The sequence below is a fragment of the Palaemon carinicauda genome, chromosome 39 (genome assembly GCF_036898095.1).
Source record: "Palaemon carinicauda isolate YSFRI2023 chromosome 39, ASM3689809v2, whole genome shotgun sequence".
Taxonomy (NCBI): Eukaryota; Metazoa; Arthropoda; class Malacostraca; order Decapoda; family Palaemonidae; genus Palaemon; species Palaemon carinicauda.
Genome location: NC_090763.1, coordinates 45631187 through 45652697, shown reverse-complemented (window position 1 = coordinate 45652697; position 21511 = coordinate 45631187). Strand labels below are relative to the sequence as shown.

General features: G+C 37.0%; 1 protein-coding gene and 1 long non-coding RNA gene across 5 annotated transcripts in view; one reads left to right on the top strand and one right to left on the bottom strand.

The window, feature by feature from the left end:
- Positions 1 to 1675, top strand: part of LOC137631155 (uncharacterized) — a 41028-nt gene extending 39353 nt beyond the window's left edge. For all 3 annotated transcript variants that reach the window (XR_011041867.1, XR_011041868.1, XR_011041869.1), the window contains one exon: positions 188 to 1675. This is a non-coding gene — a long non-coding RNA (uncharacterized lncRNA). The remainder of the gene's footprint in view (positions 1 to 187) is intronic.
- Positions 1676 to 2517: 842 nt separating this feature from the next.
- Positions 2518 to 21511, bottom strand: part of LOC137631154 (ADAM 17-like protease) — a 71012-nt gene continuing 52018 nt past the window's right edge. Inside the window, exon 13 of one of the 2 annotated variants that reach the window (XM_068362858.1) lies at positions 2518 to 4039. In XM_068362858.1, coding sequence (XP_068218959.1) covers positions 3892 to 4039 — 148 coding nt within the window. In that variant the 3' untranslated portion in view covers positions 2518 to 3891. The remainder of the gene's footprint in view (positions 4040 to 21511) is intronic. The other variant, XM_068362859.1, reaches the window with a different exon arrangement.

Sequence of the window (21511 nt, the reverse complement as noted above, 5' to 3'; positions counted from 1 at the left end):
TTGTACCAGCTAAGGTTTAGTCATACTTGCTTGACCCACGGATTGCTTTTAGAAGGGTAAACTGTACCGATCTGTGTACAATATAATTTTTCTCTCACTGTTGAACACATATTAGTATATTGGCAAGAACAAACTCTCAGCATGTCAAAAGAATATTACATGACAAAAATATTACTTATTATTCTAGGTTCTGATCTGGATCAATTACTTGTAAATTGATACAAGAAAGTAGACTGAGGTGGTATGGTCATGTCATGAGAAGAGATGAACAATACATTGGGAGGAGTGATGGAAATAGAGGTACAGCGACCGAGAAGGAGAGGGAGACCAAAGCGAAGGTGGATGGACTGTATGAAGGATGAGCTTCGATCAAAGGGATTAACCAGTGATGAAGTGTGGGACAGAGGTAGATGGAGAGAGCTGGCAAGAAACATCGACCCCACATAAAGGTGGGAAAAGATGCAGACAAAGAAGATTATGATGATGTGGATCCTTCCGTCATGGATTGCTTTACAAACAATTGATTTTACAGTATTAAAAAATCTAAATATAGTATAATGATTATTATAACCCTGTGTAGTTTGGCCGTTCTGATTTCCCCAGTTGGTTTAAAAAAACGTCGGTCAACAAGAGTAATTATTGCGAAAGTAGATGATTTTTTATTTAATGTTATATGGTTTTCTGTATCACGAATGAACAAATCCGCAAAGATCGAACCCGCGAATGAGGAACAACTAAACTACCATACATGTAGCCCATATCTACATTACCACTGTAAAGTACAGTATTTTGTATACTGTATTCAATATAACACTAATACATAACGAATACATTAACGTCTACGTACGAAATTCTACACGGTGGGTCTGAAGCATGATGCATCTCTTGAGCCATTGCCTGTTTGGCAAGTGGAGTGATGTAATGTGTATACATACACCTTATACTAAAATCACTATAAACATACTAGATATGTACAGTTTTTTTTTTTTTTAGATCACTTTCTTATATTACAACGTGATCCTGCTCAAAGAGGACTGAGGTGGGAGATGAACACGCAAGGAGAGACGATGTGAGAGTGAGTCCGAGTCAGCAAAAGAGAGGGTGTTATGCTGTGCAGAGGGGAAAAAGCGCTAAGCAAGCCGGGTGGAAAGGAGTGTGATCGGTTTAAAATTATACGGTCGTGTGAGCACTTATATCAAAATTGAAAATGAGTTAATTTTTATTCAATAAGTTATTAGGTTCTTTGTATCGTGAATGACCGAATGTGTGAATACAATCCGTGAATATCGAGGGCTGACTGTAATTCTTATGTTTTAAGTTAGTATTTACAACAATTTCAGTTAGGTTTCTTACAAATATGCATTATCAAAGTACCTGACAATAGAATATACAAATCAGAGTAGACTATTTTCTTTTTATGTTTCCCTTCTCTTCATTTGTTATTTAGTTTCTTGAAATTAACTTACGGAAAGCTGAAGTGCTGTGTTCTTCAATATTTTGGGAAAATGTTTCTTTACCACAAATACCTTTTATAGAACTGACAGTTATGCATTAAATAAATTTGTTTTAGCTCTTATTATCAAGTCACAAATGAAATGTTGAATGTACAGTAATGCAATTTTAAAGTCATAAATATACTATGTACAAGACTTAGATTAAAATCATGTCAAATTATTTGTCTAATCTACTAAGAAATAAAGAAATAAACAAATTTTAACTAATATATCTTAAAATGTTCCGCAAAGTAACACTACTGTACACTTATCCCCCATTTTGATAAATTAAAAACTTATCCAGGCCTATTTTTTTTCTATTTTAATCACAAGAATGCTGAAGATCAAATAGCTGTAATACTATATATATTTTAAAATGTATTATTTCAAAAGGCCATTTATACCTCATTGACAAAACCTGATTTTACCACAGGCTCAGATGATAGGGTAATTGGTGTACACCCTTTACACAAAGCCTATAACACTGTTTATATTCACTTCCCTGGCCTTTGTATAGTTGGTCATTAACAAGTGCCACAAATGTTATCTTACATGTACCCAGTATAGTCTACACCACAATTTTTACTACTGTACAGTATATGGCAATATGCGAGGCTTCCTAAATTACAGGAATAATACACCTTCACAATAACTGTATGGGTTATCATTCAATGATGATGAAAATACAAAGCATAATTAGGGATATAATGCTTAACCCTTTTACCCCTAAAGGACGTACTGGTACGTTTCACAAAACACATACCTTTACCCCCTTGGACGTACCGGTACGTCCTTGCAAAAAACTGCTATTTACAATTTTTTTTTTTTTTTTTTGATAATTTTTTGAGAAATTTCAGGCATTTTCCAAGAGAATGAGACCAACCTGACCTCTCTATGACAAAAATTAAGGCTGTTAGAGCAATTTAAAAAATATATACTGCAAAATGTGCTTGAATAAAAAATAACCCCTGGGGGTTAAGGGTTGGAAAATTCCAAAGAGCCTGGGGGTAAAAGGGTTAACCAGTGCCACAAATGTTATCTTACATGTACCCAGGATAGTCTACATCACAATTTTTACTACTGTACAGTATATTGCAATATGCTAGGCTTCCTAAATTACAGGAATAATACACCTTCGCAATAACTACTGTATGGGTTATCATTCAATGATGATGAAAATACAAAACATAATTACGGATATAATACTTAAAATGTGATACAATAGGACTTGGAAGAATCTAAACATTCCAATTATGCATGACTAGCCTTGAAAACTAAGGACAGTGGATACTATGGATACTGTCCACCTTCATAAAATTGGTCAAACGACAACAAAATCATCTTCGCTTACTGGATGGCTAAAATTCACTATTATTCAATATTACAGAAATATCTCGGTGATCAATAAAAATATTTGGAAGTAATTTTCCGTAGAGATCAAATAAATATTCTGGGATCTAAAAACATGAAAAAAATTGTATGAACCAGAACAAAGGCAACAGAGTTGTGTACCTCGTGCCCAGTTCAGGCCCACAAAATAATCTGTTAAAAGTTTTGTTTATCAAAATGCCATGGCAAAAGAGGACACATCTTCAACGGAGAAGGGAATGGATCCTGGCCCTAGTTTGTTGATAAAGGAAATGATAGCAAAATGGGTTAAGTCAATCAATTCTGTAGAAAAATATCCTGATAAGGCAGTAACCACCAGAACAGGGAATTTTTATAATGATAATGTAACAAGTCATTTAAGGTAAGTCTTGAAACACAGGTGGAAATGATCCTTTCTTGATTACAGATAATGCTAGGAAAAAAGGCAAAGACACAAAATGACCACAGAGGGGTGGTTACTCAATATTTTTATGGGAGGGATCGCCCTTCCATACAATACTAACACCTCATCACTTCCATTCTCCTTACTGCTGGTAAAGTGAAGCTCAATGTTCATATATTTCATATTCATTAACTTATAATTATAAATATTTCTCTTTTTCTTGGTACACTTTTATGTACTATTATACTTTAGTATTGTAAACTTTGTAAAAATGAAGCTAATAGGAGCATCCTTGGGAGAGAGGCCAATTATTGCTGTTTCCATTCATTTTTACAGGGCAAATTGACTCGGTGTTCAAAATGGTTTTGGAACGAATTATGTTTGATCTCTGAGGTATCACTGTACATGATTTGCAAATGTATCCTTACTGCCAATCACAGAAATGTATATGATACATTTTTTTCATAAGATTTATGATTATAAACCTAAATCTTAAAAATGAAAGCCTATTCTCCACCACTTGTAACTGATGTGACATATACAAAATTGCAAATTTTATCTGCAACCTAAATAAATAATTTGTTTGCAAATAAATTGAAGTGTAATGGCATGAAACTCTTACCAAACTTAGTGTACAGTGGCCTGGTGCAGTAGATGTTTAGTGGCTTCATCCACAACATCGCCAAATCCAGGTTTCCGGCTTGGTTTAGGAAAGCCGTGTCTCTGAGATGCTCGTTGCCAACGTTCAGCAAACTCCCTGTACCTTTCACACTCTCTGCAGATTAAAATAGAACACTTAGTTTAAAAGTAGTTATAAATCAAAAAGAGAAATGTTATAGGTGAATTAAAGACTGAAAAAGCAAACAATGTTTGCAAAGTTTTACTAACAAAATACTATAATTGAAATAAGATAATTTGAGCAAATGTAAGTAAAGTACCCTACTACATGAAGTGGAGTTTTACCATAGCAGAAAAAATGCTTGAAGTAAAAATAATTAACAGAATAATGAAGAGATGAGGATTTTGAATTTCTTACTTAATATGGTTGGGATTTTTGGAATTTGGGATATATGACCAAGAATTGGGACTGGAAATGCCATTCAGGATTTATTAAATAATACTAGGAAGCAAATAGTGTTACAAAATGCTATGTCTGTACTTGATTTCATATTCTGATATTAGAAAGACACTCGCTTTCATATTCTGTTATCAATGGAACATTCCACTAAAAGAGGCCTATAGAAAATAGCTGGAATAACTTTTAAGGTTGCATTTGATAGTTCCACTAATTGTGTTCTACAGATGATGAATAAATGGCAGCTATTAAAACACTTCTAATTGGCCAGAGAAGGAATAGTGGATAATTTGTACATCCTACCATGCAAATAGTGAGACTTGTCAAGATTGCTGATGGTTGGAAACCAGTTGAACCATAAGATTGCAATAAGTTATGTACAGTTCTGTTTTCCAGTGTATATAAGAGCAACGATCGACTGTTGAGCTATTATATTATAATTATTTTTTCAACACTAATTTCCCCTGGTAGTGAACTAAGTGAATGGAGTTTCTATAATGAAGTTATCCACGTGCTTTTCATAAACTCAAGTTAGTTTATTATGTGTAAGATTAGTTTATAACCAAGAATAATTATGTAACTGTACATACAAATCATAAGATTTACAAACAGGGTATTATAATGTGTGTATGGAAGTAAATGTAAAGTATGTGAAAATAATTTGTGATAAGGAATTGTAGTGTTTTATTCTGGTTCTTAAAGGCCCCTATTTTGATATTAAATCGGGAATAATAAATCACCAACAGTGTCTAAACGGCAACTCAAGCAATAAAATCTAGGCATTAGTTAAGTCTTTGCAGCATAACTTTGGATATTTGGCTCCTTGCTGCATCTAATTTTCTCGCATTGCTAGTTTCTTCCTTTCTATTATCTTAACTTTTTTTTAGCTTGTACATTATAGTACAATAGTTAGATTTTCCCAAAGTTGAACTTCAATGCTGAATGGCTTTCCTAGCCCAAGAGCCAGGGAATTTGACCTTAATTCCAGAAATCCAAATCCATAAGAAAAAAATATATTAACCCTTTTACCCCCAGGCTATTTGGAAATTTCCAACCCTTAACCCCCAGGGGGTTATTTTTTTCCCAGCACATTTTGCAGTATATTTTTTTTAAATTGCTCTAACAGCCTTAATTATTGTCATAGAGAGGTCAGATTGGTCTCATTCTCTTGGAAAATGCCTGAATTTTCTCAAAAAATTATCAAAAATATGAAAAAAAAAATTTTATAACATTTTTTTTGCAAGGACGTACCGGTACGTCCATGGGGGTAAAGGGATGGCTTTTGTGAAACGTACCAGTACGTCCTTTGGGGGTAAAAGGGTTAAGATTTCCTCTTAGAATAAACAAAAATTATTTCAATCAATGATCAATTCTCCTGTGCATTATAAAACAAATATGTACAGTATTTCTAAAACTACTTTTATGCATATCTTGACCATGCAATTTCAGTTCTATGCTATATTGCGGATAAGCGTTCTAACATACAATCAACAGATGAGCAACACTACTGTGCAGATGATAAGTATGACCATCATTGTTGTTATTTAGCAATTTACTGGTAAGTAGACCACCTAAATTTAAATCCTCAACTCTCACATGAGTTGGTCTGAATTATTAATTCTTTAGAGAGAAAATTAAATATATTTCAGCTAGGAACATAATCAAAAGAATCTAACAACTGGAAAATGATTGGTGCCGAAGTTGACAAGAAGACTTGAAAAAAAAAAAAAAGCAACTATGAATTATTACTGGCTTAGTTTTTTCCTCGGCATGTCTCATATCCATATAAAAATCAAACTGCATTTCCTACATTTAACAATTTATTTACTGCAAAGTAATAAAATAATCTAATATTTGTATTGTAATATTCTTGTCAAAAATTTATACACCTTAGCAAACCCTGCTTGTAATATATAAGGCAAAACCTCATTGGGTACTTACTGTGCTTTTATTCTAAGAGAGAAAATAAAACATATTTCAGCTAGGAACATAATCAAAAGAGAATCTAACAACTGGAAAATGATTGGTGCCGAAGTTGACAAGACGACTTGAAAAAAAAAAAGCAACTATGAATTATTACTGGCTGTTTTTTTTCCTCGGCATGTCATGATCATATCCATATAAAAATCAAACTGCATTTCATAAATTTAACAATATGGTATTTACTGCAAAGTAATAAAACAATCTAATATTTGTATTGTGACATTCTTAAGAAAAATTTATACACCTTAGCAAACCCTGGTTGCAATATAGAAGGCCAAACCTCATAGGGAACTTACTGTGCTTTCATTCATCATTTTTATTCACATGGGTCAGTGAAGTTATACTGTACAACCAAACATGGAAATTATGGTACAGTAATAGATTTTAATCTGCAGTAAATAACTTAGTAAATTCACAGAATATACTACTACATGTGCAGAACAAAACAGTTGCAACTGGAATAAATTTGAGGTACTGTGTTTTCTTAGCCTTCATACAATCTTATGATGGATTTTCCTTTTCATGATGTCATATTTCTCTGACAAGGCTTTAAACAATTTCACTGTCATAACCTTTGTTTAACGATAGTAGATAAGCTACATTTTAAAAAATATGGAAAAATAATGGCAAACTGGAGAGACAAATTTTAAGTTCTCATTTCTACATTGGGATGCTTTACTTTTAATATATCCTACTGGGTGTTTTTTCATAGTATTAGGAAGCGTAAAACAAATCATTTTGAATGACACAGTAAATTTGTGTAAAGAATACTTGCATAGCAATTGTTAGATTTTTGATGGCACCGAAGGAATTCTGTTTATATTTATTTATTTCAGTTTGATAAAGTTTACTTAGTTTTGAATAAAAATACGTTATTTCTATATTTTGATTGAATAAATTAGTAAGTAAATCGCATGTTTTTTGTAGTTTAAATTTTAAAAAATAGTGAAAACTTTTTGACTAGAAAATGTACTTCTTGCTGATTACAAGGTTTTCAGTCTTTTTGCATGGTATTGATCAATATATTGTTTTTTTCATATTTCCCAATGTTCAAAAATTTACTTTAGCTTCAATTTGCATTAATTTTCAGTTTTTCTGGTGTTTTATAAGATAGAACATTATTTCATTTACATTTTCATCATGATTAAAAAAAAGATTGAAACATCTTAAGACATGCAATATGTGTATATATATATATGCAGTGCAAAATATTAGCGAAGCACTCTTAAGATCGTGCACAACTACATTACACAAATATATAAAATAATTATGCTTACCTTTGCCACTGACTGCATAAAACAACAGAATATTCTAATAATGAAAACATCTTTTAAGAAAATACAATTATAAATTATGTACCACAAAACTCTCACTTAATAATATTCAAGCATTTTCTAATTATGGGATAAGAAGTTAATCCTGAAAAAACATGATCAAGTTCTGAACTGGTCTAAAGCCTTAGTTATTCCACAATTCATCCCAAATTGCTGGACCAAAACTTCTAGCAATACCTTCGACGTTTCAGAATAACTTGAAATAGCCCACTAGGAACAAAAATAACGGGTTTAAAAAATCCCGGATACAGATTTCAAAACAATTTAGAATGTGTAAGTATCCCCATTGACAACACATTAAATGTAAACTTCTCTAGTTCTCTAGGGACATCAAATCATGACTAAGCTTTTCATTTTATATCAAAACATCAAAAATTTTTAAGTAATTTGTATTTTTCCTAACATACTTACCTAGAATTACCTTCTTAGGAGTTACTGGCTAACTCTACCTAACCAACCAGCTTTTTGTATAGTTTATCTCCCTCTTCTCGTTTTCTATTTTATATCAAAACACATAATTTAGTTCAATCTTCTACAACTTTATTATGCATATTTTAAGTGTAAGGCATCCATGTTCTGTCAAAATTGGACAAAGTAGTCTGGGTAAAATGGATTTGAGATATATTTTGTGGTATGTAATGATCTTTGAATTTTTATTCTGTCCTTGTAATTCTTTTTTATAAGAGCTTAGAGATTACAAAACTGAAATTGCTAAAATGCTAATATAATCCTCTGCTTATGAGAAAAAGTAATAGATTGGAATTATCTTTTCTATGAATAAAAATTAATCTTCAAAGAAATACTTTTCATAAATGAGAACCTGAGTGCAATAAATATTTTTCAAGTAAATGCAAAACAGACTACAAATTAATCAAGTTCTTTTAAAAGTATTTTACTTTGTAGAAATAGTGGTAGGAATTCTCAATAAATATATTTATAGCCTAGCTCATTAGTGTTAGCAAGATCGCCTGACTAAAAACAACGGAGAATTGGGGGTTATGAACTGAATGCCATACTTAATTATGCTGGACGTGAAAAGTTTCATCTTAAGAACTCGTGGAACACATCTCGTTCCCGTCTCAGGGACAAGACAGAAGAGAGTGGAGAGTAGGCTACTCCTTTCTCCTCTAACTATACAAATGAAAAACCTAGCATGATAACTTTTATGATGATGATAATGATGAACTGATTTAGGCTTTGTGGACTTATGCACAAAGTAATAAAATACCTTGGCATCACAAATGGTAATGTACAATTTCAAGCGAACACGACAAAAGGACACACAACAACACAACAAATCACATTATGAGTTAGTATATTTACTGTTAGCATGAAGCAGAACATGGACTAAAAAACTTCATCAGGTACAAATATAGAAATTGAAATAAAATTCTTAGTTAAACATACAGTCTAAAAATATATTTTTTCTACGCAAGTCTCAATGCTTTAGTCAATTTCATGGTCCAAAAATAGTTTATAAATATTATTCAGTTCACCTTATAAAGAAAACAGCAAATAATAAGTCGATAGTAATGTAATGTGCATGCATGGATGGATCACAGGTTCTCAGCCAGGCAACAATTTCATTTTTCATATCATCTACTCTGAGGTAAAAGATGTGGGTCTATGGAGTTTTAATTAAAATTAGTGATGAGCCATTGTGGTCATTTTCTCTTTCTATTTATCTCACAGTAAACCAATTATTTAGCACTAATATCAATTTAGGGGTCAAGGTTTGAGGTGCTAAACACCTGAGATTCGATAATTGAGATCTTTATCAATATTTTTTCTAATGGTCTCATCAGGACCTGTGTCTACCCAAAATGCAAATGCAGTTGTGATCAGTGACAAAAATTCCTAAAGGCAAACCTAATTGTGTAATCTTGAGTACAATATCCAACATCTGTTTTAGACCCATTGGGGAATGTTATGGGTTCAGAAACCTATTCTTCCACAAGGAACTATCATAGTCAAGTAATGTAACAGAGAAAGCATTTATATATTATGAGTGACTTAAAGATAACCATCTTTTAAGAAAGCTACATTTTAATAGATAAGAAAAGATGAAAAAGGAAATTGAGATGAATTAAGTAAGCAAGGACCTTTCCTAAAACAGTGACCAACTGTTCTGCTCCTACTGCAGTAATAAAAACATGTAACCCTCTTGCATCCAATGAAACATCTCAATATAAAGTTTGAATGTGAAAAATCTGTTTTTGTGCACAAAAATGTAATTTGTGTTGCTTCCCATTCACCATTTTTACAGGATAAATGGTGTAAAGGCTATTGATTACTTGCTTTTTGATAAATCATAAGAAAAAAGAAAAAAAGATCTACCATAATTTCTCTGAACTTCTTGACTTTCTGGGGGTACCGATAAAATTCCCTTACAAGATAAACACAACAACACATACATAAACGACAGACAGGCAAAGGGTGTAGCGGTGTGATGTCAGCTATACTTATAGCAAGGACTGTTTGAATAAACTACCATACTGATTTCTTATACTTGATATGTTTATATTTTTATGAAATTGTTCAGATAACTGACTTGTCTTGTAGTTACTCAAGATGAAAGAGTGAATGAATGATTGGTAATCATCTGACATCATACCATCAATGGGCATTGATGGCAACTGGAGTAAGATTAGTAAGTTGAAATAGGGACCTACATGAGCATTAGGCCTAAGCTAAGATCTTAAATGGAACTTACTAAGGCTATTTATGGCCCAAAAGAGATTTTACCTTTTAGCAAACATCCTTCTAAAATTGCTGACAAGCTTTATGTGAAATATAAGTACATATGTTTCAAGATCTCTGAGGAATCTAGCTGTGTGGATGTGAGGAAACTTTCCTTGCATGAGGTGACTTCATGACCCGTGGCAAAACTTGTTAGAAATATTTGATGGTTGACACGGTCACATAACAACATTGTTCTTTCCATAAATAAACTTTGGATAACTATTTACTTCACTAACCGCTGTTCAGAAGACAACTCGGCCAATTAAGTTGGAGTGGTTCCTAGACTGGACTTTTTAGGAAAGTGAAAAACATTACTTAGGTCCTAGTCTACACTATAAGAATGTTTTGCTGCTAAATGTGAAGCTAACCCCTTCTAACCCAGGATATATTGCCTTCAACTCCAAATATTCATATGTAATTGGAAGACTCATGTCCCTAGGCCTAACAGATATACTGCCCATCTTGTGTATATCAATCCATAGAGAGCAGAACCTCTGTAAAAGGAGAAACCATCTTGATAGTGATAAGGATGTTGCTGCCAAAGGAAATCTCTTCTGCAATTATCCAGGAAGGCACCTTGGTGGCATCGGGCTGGGCTACAGCTAATGAGGACTTGTTTAGCTATGACTCAAGTGCGCAGATTGTGAACTTCCTCTAAAGGAAGAACTTTAACAAAGATTTTGTGGCCTGTCAGATATTGCCACAAATAAGCAAGAGAATTCAATCTCTGCAAAACTCTAAGGCAAGACTGAGTTAACTGCCTCTAAGTAGACTGGCTGCAGCAGGAAGAGCCATGCTAATCAAAAGCTTGGTCAGGACGTGAGCTTAGCAACCTAGCCAAAATCCAAAGGCTAAAAATACTAAGATTTCATATCAAACAAAGGCAAAGCTAATACAGTACTTGCACATGTTTTGGCAACTACAATACATACACACCAGAGAATTCCAAATTATCATAACCTACTAATTACTTCAGTAGTTAATTGATAAAACCCTCTTCCATCTTCAAAAATGAGGAAATTATTAACCACTCTATGGTGTAAGAAAAAAACACAATGTTGAAAATGAAAAGTAAAAAAATCAACAAAATCAAGGACTTCAGGACAGCAGAACTCTGTTACACACAAAGAATAAAACTAACACCTGTTTGAAAAGCTGGGACCTACCCAACCATGCATATTGTTACTGGATAACTCCAGTTTCCTTTATAAGAGGGACTGATGTGTAAGGGACTTCATGACTCTGCAAAGTACTATATATGATACAAGTACAAACCTGGTTTGTTAACCCTTTTACCCCCAATGGACGTACTGGTACGTTTCACAAAACTCACCCCTTTACCCCCATGGATGTACTGGTACGTCCTTGCAAAAAAACTGCTATTTACATTTATTTTGCAGATTTTTGATAACTTTAAGAGAAACTTCAGGCATTTTCCAAAAAAATGAGACCAACCTGACCTCTCTATGACGAAAATTAAGGCTGTTAGAGCATTTAAAAAAATATATATTGCAAAATGTGCTTGAAAAAAAAACAAAAACGCCTCGGGGTTCAGGGTTGGAAAGTTCCAAATAGCCTCTGGGTAAAAGGGTTAAGAAGCCAACTAACATTTAGTTATAAAGCTGAATAATGTGTGTAGAATGATTTACAACCCAAAATATTTAACGCTAGCCCAAAATTTTAAGGTTGTAAAAAGTACTTTTAACCATACAAACTTACTTTGTAAGTTAATTAGTTTATCTAACATGCAACTAATCATATCTACCCAACAGCACCATGTAGTTAAGAACCTTATTATCAAAACCAAAACCCATTATTTACCCTATGCCTACCATTCTACAAGAATAGTAATTTGGTATGTTGTATAATGAAATGATGAAAATTATTATAATGATACAAAAACTGAGAACACTAGCAACTATTTACTACTTAGAGTTTAAATTATTCTAACATAAAATAAATATCTCCAATGGTGTTGGCAGTAGTTTTAGGACCTTATATACACTAAAATATTATGCATAATATGAAAAGTCCTGATGCCTTAGGCAATACACTATATTAAAGGGAATAATATATATATATATATATATATATATATATATATATATATATATATATATATATATATATATATATATATATATATATATATATATATATATAATAGTTTCTAAAATTTTGGTACAGTTACGTATAAGTCTTGCAGAGAATGCTAAATACTTGAGAAAAATGTTATTTTCATTAGTAAAATAAATTTTTGAATATACTTACCCGATAATCGTGTAGCTGTCAACTCCGTTGCCCGACAGAATTCTACGGGAGGGATACGCCAGCTATCACTATACTAGAAGGGGGTGTACTCACCAGCGCCACCTGTGGCCAGGTACTGCAGTACTTCTTGTTGACACCACCTCACTTTTTCCTCGGTCCACTGGTTCTCTATGGGGAGGAAGGGTGGGTCAATTAAATCATGATTATCGGGTAAGTATATTCAAAAATTTATTTTACTAATGAAAATAACATTTTTCAATATTAAACTTACCCGATAATCATGTAGCTGATTCACACCCAGGGGGGTGGGTGAAAAACCAGTGTACATGACTAAAGGATAGCTAAGTATCCCGTATTTCATATAATCAGTTATTCAGAATAACAATGAAATAATAAGTACCTGGTAAGGAAGTCGACTTGAACCGTTACTCTGCCTTTAATAAGTTCGTCTTCCTTACTGAGCGCAGCGTTCCTCTTAGGAGGCTGAACAACTCTAAGGTGCTGAAGTATCAAGGGCTGCAACCCATACTAAAGGACCTCATCACAACCTTTAACCTCGGCGCTTCTCAAGAAAGAATTGACCACCCGCCAAATCAACAAGGATGTGGAAGGCTTCTTAGCCGACCGTACAACCCATAAAAAGTATTCAAGAGAAAGGTTAAAAGGTTATGGGATTAAGGGAATGTAGTGGCTGAGCCCTCGCCTACTACTGCATTCGTTGCTACGAAGGGTCCCAGGGTGTAGCAGTACTCGTAAAGAGACTGGACATCTTTGAGATAGAATGATGCGAACACTGACTTGCTTCTCCAATAGGTTGCATCCATAACACTCTGCAGAGAATGGTTCTGTTTGAAGGCCACTGAAGTAGCCACAGCTCCCACTTCATGTGTCCTTACCTTCAGCAAAGCAAGGTCTTCTTCCTTCAGATGAGAATGTGCTTCCCTAATCAGAAGCCTGAATAGTAAGAAACTGAGTTCTTAGAACTTGGAAAAGAAGGTTTCTTGATAGCACACCATAAGGCTTCTGATTGTCCTCGTAAAGGTTAAGACCTTTTTAGATAGTACCTAAGAGCTCTAACTGGGCAAAGTACTCTCTCCAGTTCATTCCCCACCAAGTTGGACAGGCTTGGGATCTCGAACGACTTAGGCCAAGGACGTGAAGGAAGCTCGTTTAGCAAAAACCGAGCTGCAAGGAACATGTAGCCGTTTCAGATGTGAAAACAATGATCCTGCTGAAGGCGTGGATCTCACTTACTCTTTTAGCTGTTGTCAAGCACACGAGGAAAAGAGTTTTTAATGTGAGGTCCTAAAAAGAGGCTGATTGGAGAGGTTCAAATCTTGATGACATAAGGAACCTTAGGACCACGTCTAGATTCCAGCCTGGAGTGGACAACCGACGTTCCTTTGAGGTCTCAAAAGACCTAGGGAGGTCCTGTAGATCTTTGTTGGTGGAAAGATCCAGGCCTCTGTGGCGGAAAACCGCTGCCAACATACTTCTGTAACCCTTGATCGTAGGAGCTGAAAGGGATCTTACTTTCCTTAGATGTAACAGGAAGTCAGCAATCTGGGTTACAGTGGTACTGGTTGAGGAAACTGCATTGGTCTTGTACCAGCTACGGAAGACTTCCCCTTGAGACTGATAGATTCTGAGAGTGGATGTTCTCCTTGCTCTGGCAATCGCTCTGGCTGCCTCCTTCGAAAAGCCCCTAGCTCTTGAGAGTCTTTCGAAAGTCTGAAGGCAGTCAGACGAAGAGCGTGGAGGTTTGGGTGTACCTTCTTTACGTGAGGTTGACGTAGAAGGTTCACTCCTAGAGGAAGAGACCTGGGAATGTCGACCAGCCATTGCAGTACCTCTATGAACCATTCTCTCGCGGGCCAGAGCGGAGCCAACCCACGTCAGCCGTGTCCCTTTGCGAGAGGAGAACTTCTGAAGTACCCTGTTGACAATCTTGAACGGCGGGAATGCATACAGGTCGAGATGGGACCAATCCAGCAGAAAAGCATCCACGTGAACTGCTGCTGGGTCTGGAATCGGAGAACAATACAACAGGAGTCTCTAGGTTATCGAGGTAGCGAACAGATCTATGGTTGGCTGACCCCACAGGGCCCAAAGTCTGCTGCAAACACTCTTGTGAAGGGTCCACTCTGTGGGGATGACCTGACCCTTCCGGCTGAGGCGATCTGCCATGACATTCATACCGCCCTGAATGAACCTCGTTACCAGCGTGAGCTTTCGATCTTTTGACCAGATGAGGAGGTCCCTTGCGATCTAGAACAACTTCCACGAAAGAGTCCCTCCCTGCTTGGAGATGTAAGCCAGGGCTGTGGTGTTGTCAGAGTCCACCTCCACCACCTTGTTAAGCTGGAGGGACTTGAAGTTTATCAAGGCCAGAAGAACCGCCAACAACTCCTTGCAATTGATGTGAAGTGTCCTTTGCTCCTGATTCCATGTTCCCGAGCATTCCTGTCCGTCCAAAGTCGCACCCCAGCCCGTGTCTGATGCGTCCGAGAGGAGACGGCGGTCGGGTTTCTGAACAGCCAAATGTAGACTTCCTTGAGAAGAAAGCTGTTCTTACACCACGCGAGAGAAGACCTCCTCTCTTCGGAAACAGGAACTGAGACCGTCTCTAGCGTCATGTCCTTTATCCAGTGAGCAGCTAGATGATACTGAAGGGGGGGGGGAGGTGGATTCTCCCTAACACGATGAACAGGGCCAGCGATGAAAGTGTCCCTGTGAGACTCATCCACTACCTGACTGAGCATCGGTTCCTTCTCAGCATGCTCTGGATGCATTCTAGGGCTTGGAAGATCCTTGGGGCCGACGGAAAAGCCCGAAAAGCTTGACTCTGAAGATCCATACCCAGGTAGACAATGGTCTGGGATGGGACGAGCTGAGACTCCTCAAAATTGACCAGGAGGCCCAGTTCCTTGGTCAGATCCATAGTCCATCTGAGAATCTCCAGACAGCGACGACTTGTGGGAGCTCTTAAAAGCCAGTCGTCTGACGGAGCCGGACACAAGATCATGGTACTGCTGCACAGTCTGTGAACTGTCAACCATGGGAAAGCGAGGAAGTACAGTGACAACCCGAAGCTGTCTAGACTGTCTGGGTCGTACAGACAACTCCTTATCGGGTTGCTGAGGTTGCCGCACTGTGTCACAACAAGTCACTTCTGCTGGTTGTTGAACGTCTTCCCAGTGACACACTGACTCCGTAAACAAAAAATCCTCTAACAAGGACTAAGCTTGGACTGCATGCCTTGCAACACAGCTCAAGGTCTATGGGAGCAGGTGTGGTAACAGACGGGGTTAGCGACTGAAGTGGAACCATTACCTTCCCTGGAAGCATGTTATGCTTAAATAAAAGTCCATAGGAGGCTATGCAGCTAAAGGCTCCTCTCCAAATGACAGAGTCCTCAAGGGAATATCAGAAGGAGGGAGAAAAGCACTTTCTCATCTACAGGGACCATATCCGAGAAAAGTTAAGTTCTCTAAGTGAGGGTTTCACTGGTGCAAAAGCAGCAGACTAGAAGGCAACGTTATGAAACTGCTTGACAGTCTAGTGAGTTGGCAACAACCAAAGATGTGTGACTGAGAAGCATGCGGTAAGGTATGCAGAGCATGCTGTATGCAGAGCATGCTGTATGCAGAGCATGCTGTATGTAGAGCATGCTGTAAGAGAAGCAGAGCATGTTGCATGGCGTGTAACATTTCTCAGAAATTCCATGACCAGTGCTAGATTGAGTAATATCGCATTACTGTCCATTGAAAGTGCACGTGCCGAGGGAATTGAATTAGACTGTTTTGTTGATGAATTTGATAGCCGGCATGATAATCGTAGAATTAAGCTGCACTAAATATACGATCTATAATCTACTTCACCTCAGGACAGGGAAACTCGCCCTGTTGGCAACACTGCATTACTTCATGCATGCTTGCATGGGGTTTTAATATCAACATAATATTTACAGTACATTCATAACCCATGATTCATTTTTGTTTTGAAGATATTTTGCCATATTTGCGATTTGTTAAAAATATATTGCAAGGAATACATATATATTTTTTTATTTAAGTAATACGAATAACCTCCATTATCATAATGTTTGTGTAGGCATACATGTATATGATTACAAATGCAAGTTATGAAAGTAATGAGGTGTTATTATTGTCATTTGTTATTTCAAAGTTGAATGGGAAGAGGCTCAAGTTGAGGAGAAAGTGGCAGATGCATGCGTTGAGGTGGCTGACTCATAGCATGAGGTTCCTGCCTTAAGAGTTGCGCTTGCCTCAAGGGTTGAGGTGGCTGCGCAGAGAGAGGCTCTTGACTCACGAGTTGAGGTTCTTGAGGTGTGAGCTGCGAGAGTTAAGGGCCTGTCTCACGAGTTGAGGTTCCTGAGGAGCTAGCCTCAAGAGTTGAGGCTCTCGCCTTGAGGAAAGTTGAGGTAGCAGCTGCGAGAGCTGAGGTGGCTGCCTCAAGGATGGTAGAGGTTGTCGTACCTCAAAAGGTTGTAGCCTCAAAGATGGTCTAACTGCAAGAAAATCTTGCCTCAAGGCATAAGACTCCTGCTCCCATTGTTGAGGTTGCCTTAAGGAAGGTTGAGGTTGCTGCACAACGCTGGTAACTGGCAACTCCGAACTCGGTAAGGTAGCTTGAGGAACCTCAACTTCGTACGCCTGGCAGACTGGACTGCGGTGAGGCGGAGCGCTCGCAGGAGGAGGTGTAACCTTCTCAGCCTGAAACTCACGCATTAAGACCGCAAGCTGCGACTGCATGGACTGCAGCAAAGTCATCTTGGGATCAACAGACGATAAGGTCTGTTGAGGCAAAGCCTTAACAGAAGATGAGGTCTGTTGAGGCATCGCCTTACCTCTCTTAGGAGATGTGCAGTCACCTGATGACTGCGGAGAGTCAGAGCTAACCCAATGACTGCATCCGGGTTGTTGAACTCTAGAGGTCTGGACTTTACGTTTAAGAGGTCTTGAGACCTGAGTCCAGCGTTTTCTCCCCGAAATTTCTTCAGCAGACGAGCAAAATAAGGGCTCAATCGTCTGCGGGTGGGAGTGACGGTCTCTGTAAGACACGCCCGCAACCACCGAGGATACTTCTGTGCGCCGATCAAGGCCTGCCGAACCCTTTTGCCCTTCGACATTGCTTCTCCCCTGGGCTTGGGAGCTTGCAAGAGGTCCCGGACTGGGAGGACGACTGGCACGCACAGAAGTACCCTCACGCACAACACTGACACACTTTGCGCTAATCACTTATCACTTTTGATTTTCTGTTTGCACTTATTTCACTGAACTCGAAACTTTAAGTGGTTTGTACCTGAAACACGCAATTCTATCCTTCCTTAAAAGTTAGTAATTGCGAAAACAGAATTACAATGTAACAGAAAAATCTAATGAAAGATAAATAATTCAGTGGCTGGAAAGAGACTAAACACTAGATCAAATAAACTACGTTTAAAATCTCTCACCGCATAAAGCTTGAGAACAAGAATAAAACTCTAGAAACGTTTACCTTCTTCCCCTAAAGAGACTAGGTAGAAGAGCAAAAACGATAACAACGTTACTCGCTTGAACGAAACGTTTATCCAGCTCTCTCTCCCTCCGTCTCTAACTCTCTCTCTCTCTCTCTCTCTTGACTTAAAACCTGAGAGAAGAGCCCAATCATATATATCGTTAAAACATATTATTGTTAAAGGAAAAAAATTGAAATATTTCCCAAATAAAAAGTTCCTTTATTAGAATTAAAACCATTAAGCTAAGAAAGAATGAACAAAACGCTAGAAACGGTTACTCTTACTGCAACGTGACACCGTGAAAATTCTCTCTCTATCGTAACGATAGAGCGCAAGTTGAACGTTCTGAACGTCAACAACTGCAGAGACAAAACAAAACGTTAGTTCAACTTTGCAAACAGTACGAGACTACCAAAGAAATTCTTTCAAAAACATTAAAATAGCATAATATGTTAACAGGAAAACCGAAATGACGGGCTCAATGTTAATTAACTTCGGTACCAAGAAAAGACCGCCTACTATTAGGAAAGGTCGAATATAAACAAATATAAAAATTAATTTTAATAAGTTTATAATAAAAGGAAGTTAATCGAAGAGGCCTATAAAAGGCGGAGAGATATAAATAAATCTATAACTTTTGTTAAGCAAAATTAAGAAAGAGAGTCTATACTCTCTTAGACACCAACACTTCCGTCTAAGGGAAGGGTCGGCCATTTAAAGGTGAAAGAGAGTTCATACTCTCTTCGTCACCATAATTAATCAAATTAACTCCAAAAGCTAGCTAAGCTAATAATAGAAGTTTCCAGTATAGCGAATAGCTGCAAATTTTAGAGAAATACTTCACCAAACCGTGAACAATACTCCAAAATCAGAAGCGTATCCAAGAACGTCTTGCCGGAAGCACGACAGAGGAAAAAGTGAGGTGGTGTCAACAAGAAGTACTGCAGTACCTGGCCACAGGTGGCGCTGGTGAGTACACCCCCTTCTAGTATAGTGATAGCTGGCGTATCCCTCCCGTAGAATTCTGTCGGGCAACGGAGTTGACAGCTACATGATTATCGGGTAAGTTTAATATTGAAAACATTCAATTACAAAAATAATTATTTATACAAACTCATTACTTAAACTAGAACACATTCGAAGTCTTTGATTACCCAAAGTGTTTCACTTAAAACTAAATGGACAAAAGAGTGACGGCAACCTTGTTCATGTACATATAAATCAATAGGTCCTCTATAATAAACTTACTATCTTTTTAAGAAGTCAGCAGTGTTAGCTGCTTGAAATTGTTAGTTGAAAACTTTATGAGAAGAATTTCTCTGCATTCAAAATAAAAATAAGTGTGTTTCATAAATAAACCAGTATACTGTACTTGGGATTTGATGTTTCTTGTCTAACTGATACCAATTCCCTGCTACTCAAAAAACCAGGAAGTGAGCTGTCTATCCATATCTTGATGCACACAAAAGCAGGAAAGCATCCAAAGTAAGATGAAGCAAACCAAAAAGCTTCTGAATCTTTCCACTTTCAAAGACCTGCTTGTACATTGTTTGAAATGAATACTGGTAGACTGCCCATAGATTAAACTCAAAACCAACTACATGGCACTAACTTATCAAGGGAATTGAAGGACCAAAGAACAATTAAACTACTTTGACATAGGATTTGACCTCCTGAGAAACCTCTAAAGTAACAATGAGATTCATTGGACCCTGATCATCACTGGATGAATCAGAGCATTTATCATGCCCATGGCTATTGTTAACTAGGCAGCTCTTGCAAACAGTTCCAATCTTAATTCTCCCAGGTGACTTGAATACCCCAGTATTAACAACTGGAAAATGCTAATTAGATATTGAGAGTCCTGCTGCCAAAATAAAACACACACACAGACTAACTAGTACTCCATGTATCTGGAGAGCCTTACCCCATTTCTGTGTACCCATACTTTTGGTGTCAAGGGAATTCTTATAAAAGGTTGAAGTGCAATGGTCAGACCAAAGTACAGAACTTTGAACTGGTTAATCCTCCGTGCCAAATTACATAAAAGGCAATTCATAGAGGGTGGATTTTTTAGAAACGTGAATGTGAGCATCCATGCTATCTATTATCATTATCATTAATACTGGCTAAGATACAATCTTAGATGAAAAAGCAGGATGTTATTAAGCCCAAAAGCTCCAACATGGAAAAATATCCCGATGAGAAAAGGAAATAAGGAAATAAATAAACTACAAGAGAGGTAATGAACAATTAAAAAAAAAAATTATAAAGAGTAACAACATTAAAACAGATCTTTCATAATATGAAAGATCTGTTTCCTCTCTTCGCTCCTCCCAGCCTGATAAGGGATTCAGCTGAGTTTGGCTGATACTGCTAAGGTGCCACAGCCCACCCTCCCCTGTTATCTACCCCAAATGAAGTTTCATATGCTGCATCCCCTACTACTGCTACCTCAGCTAAGGCAACCAGAGGAAGCAGCAGGGCCTACTGTAACTGCATAACAATTGCTCGCCATTCATTCCTATTTCTTGCATGCACCATTGCCTCTCTCTCACATCTATCCACTTATCACCTAAAGATTTCTTCACTCCATCCATCCACCCAAACATTGGACTCCCTATTGTACTTCACCCATTAACTCTTGCAATCATCACCTTCTTCAGCAGACAGCCACTCTCCATTCTCTCTACATGGCCAAACCACCTCAACTCACTCATATCCACTCAAGCTGCTAAATCATTTCTTAGACCCATTCAAACCCTTATTACTTCATTCCTAACCTTATCTTATCGAAATATGTTATTTTTATTAATAAAATAAATTTTTGAATATACTTACCCGATAATCATGTAGCTGTCAACTCCGTTGCCCGACAGAATTCTATGGAGGGATACGCCAGCTATCACAATACTAGAAGGGGGTGTACTTACCAGCGCCACCTGTGGCCAGGTACTCAATCATTTGTTGTTGACACCTCCTCAATTATTCCTCGGTCCACTGGTTCTCTCTGGGGAGGAAAGGGAGGGTCGATTAAATCATGATTATCGGGTAAGTATATTCAAAAATTTATTTTATTAATAAAAATAACATTTTTCAATATTAAACTTACCCGATAATCATGTAGCTGATTCACACCCAGGGAGGTGGGTGAAAACCAGTGTACATGATTAAAGGATAGCTAAGTATCCCAAATTTCATATAACAGTTATCTCAAATAACAATGAAATAATAAGTACCTGGTAAGGAAGTCGAATAGAACCGTTACTCTGCCTTTTATTTAAAGTTCGTCTTCCTTACTGAGCGCAGCGTTCCTCTTGG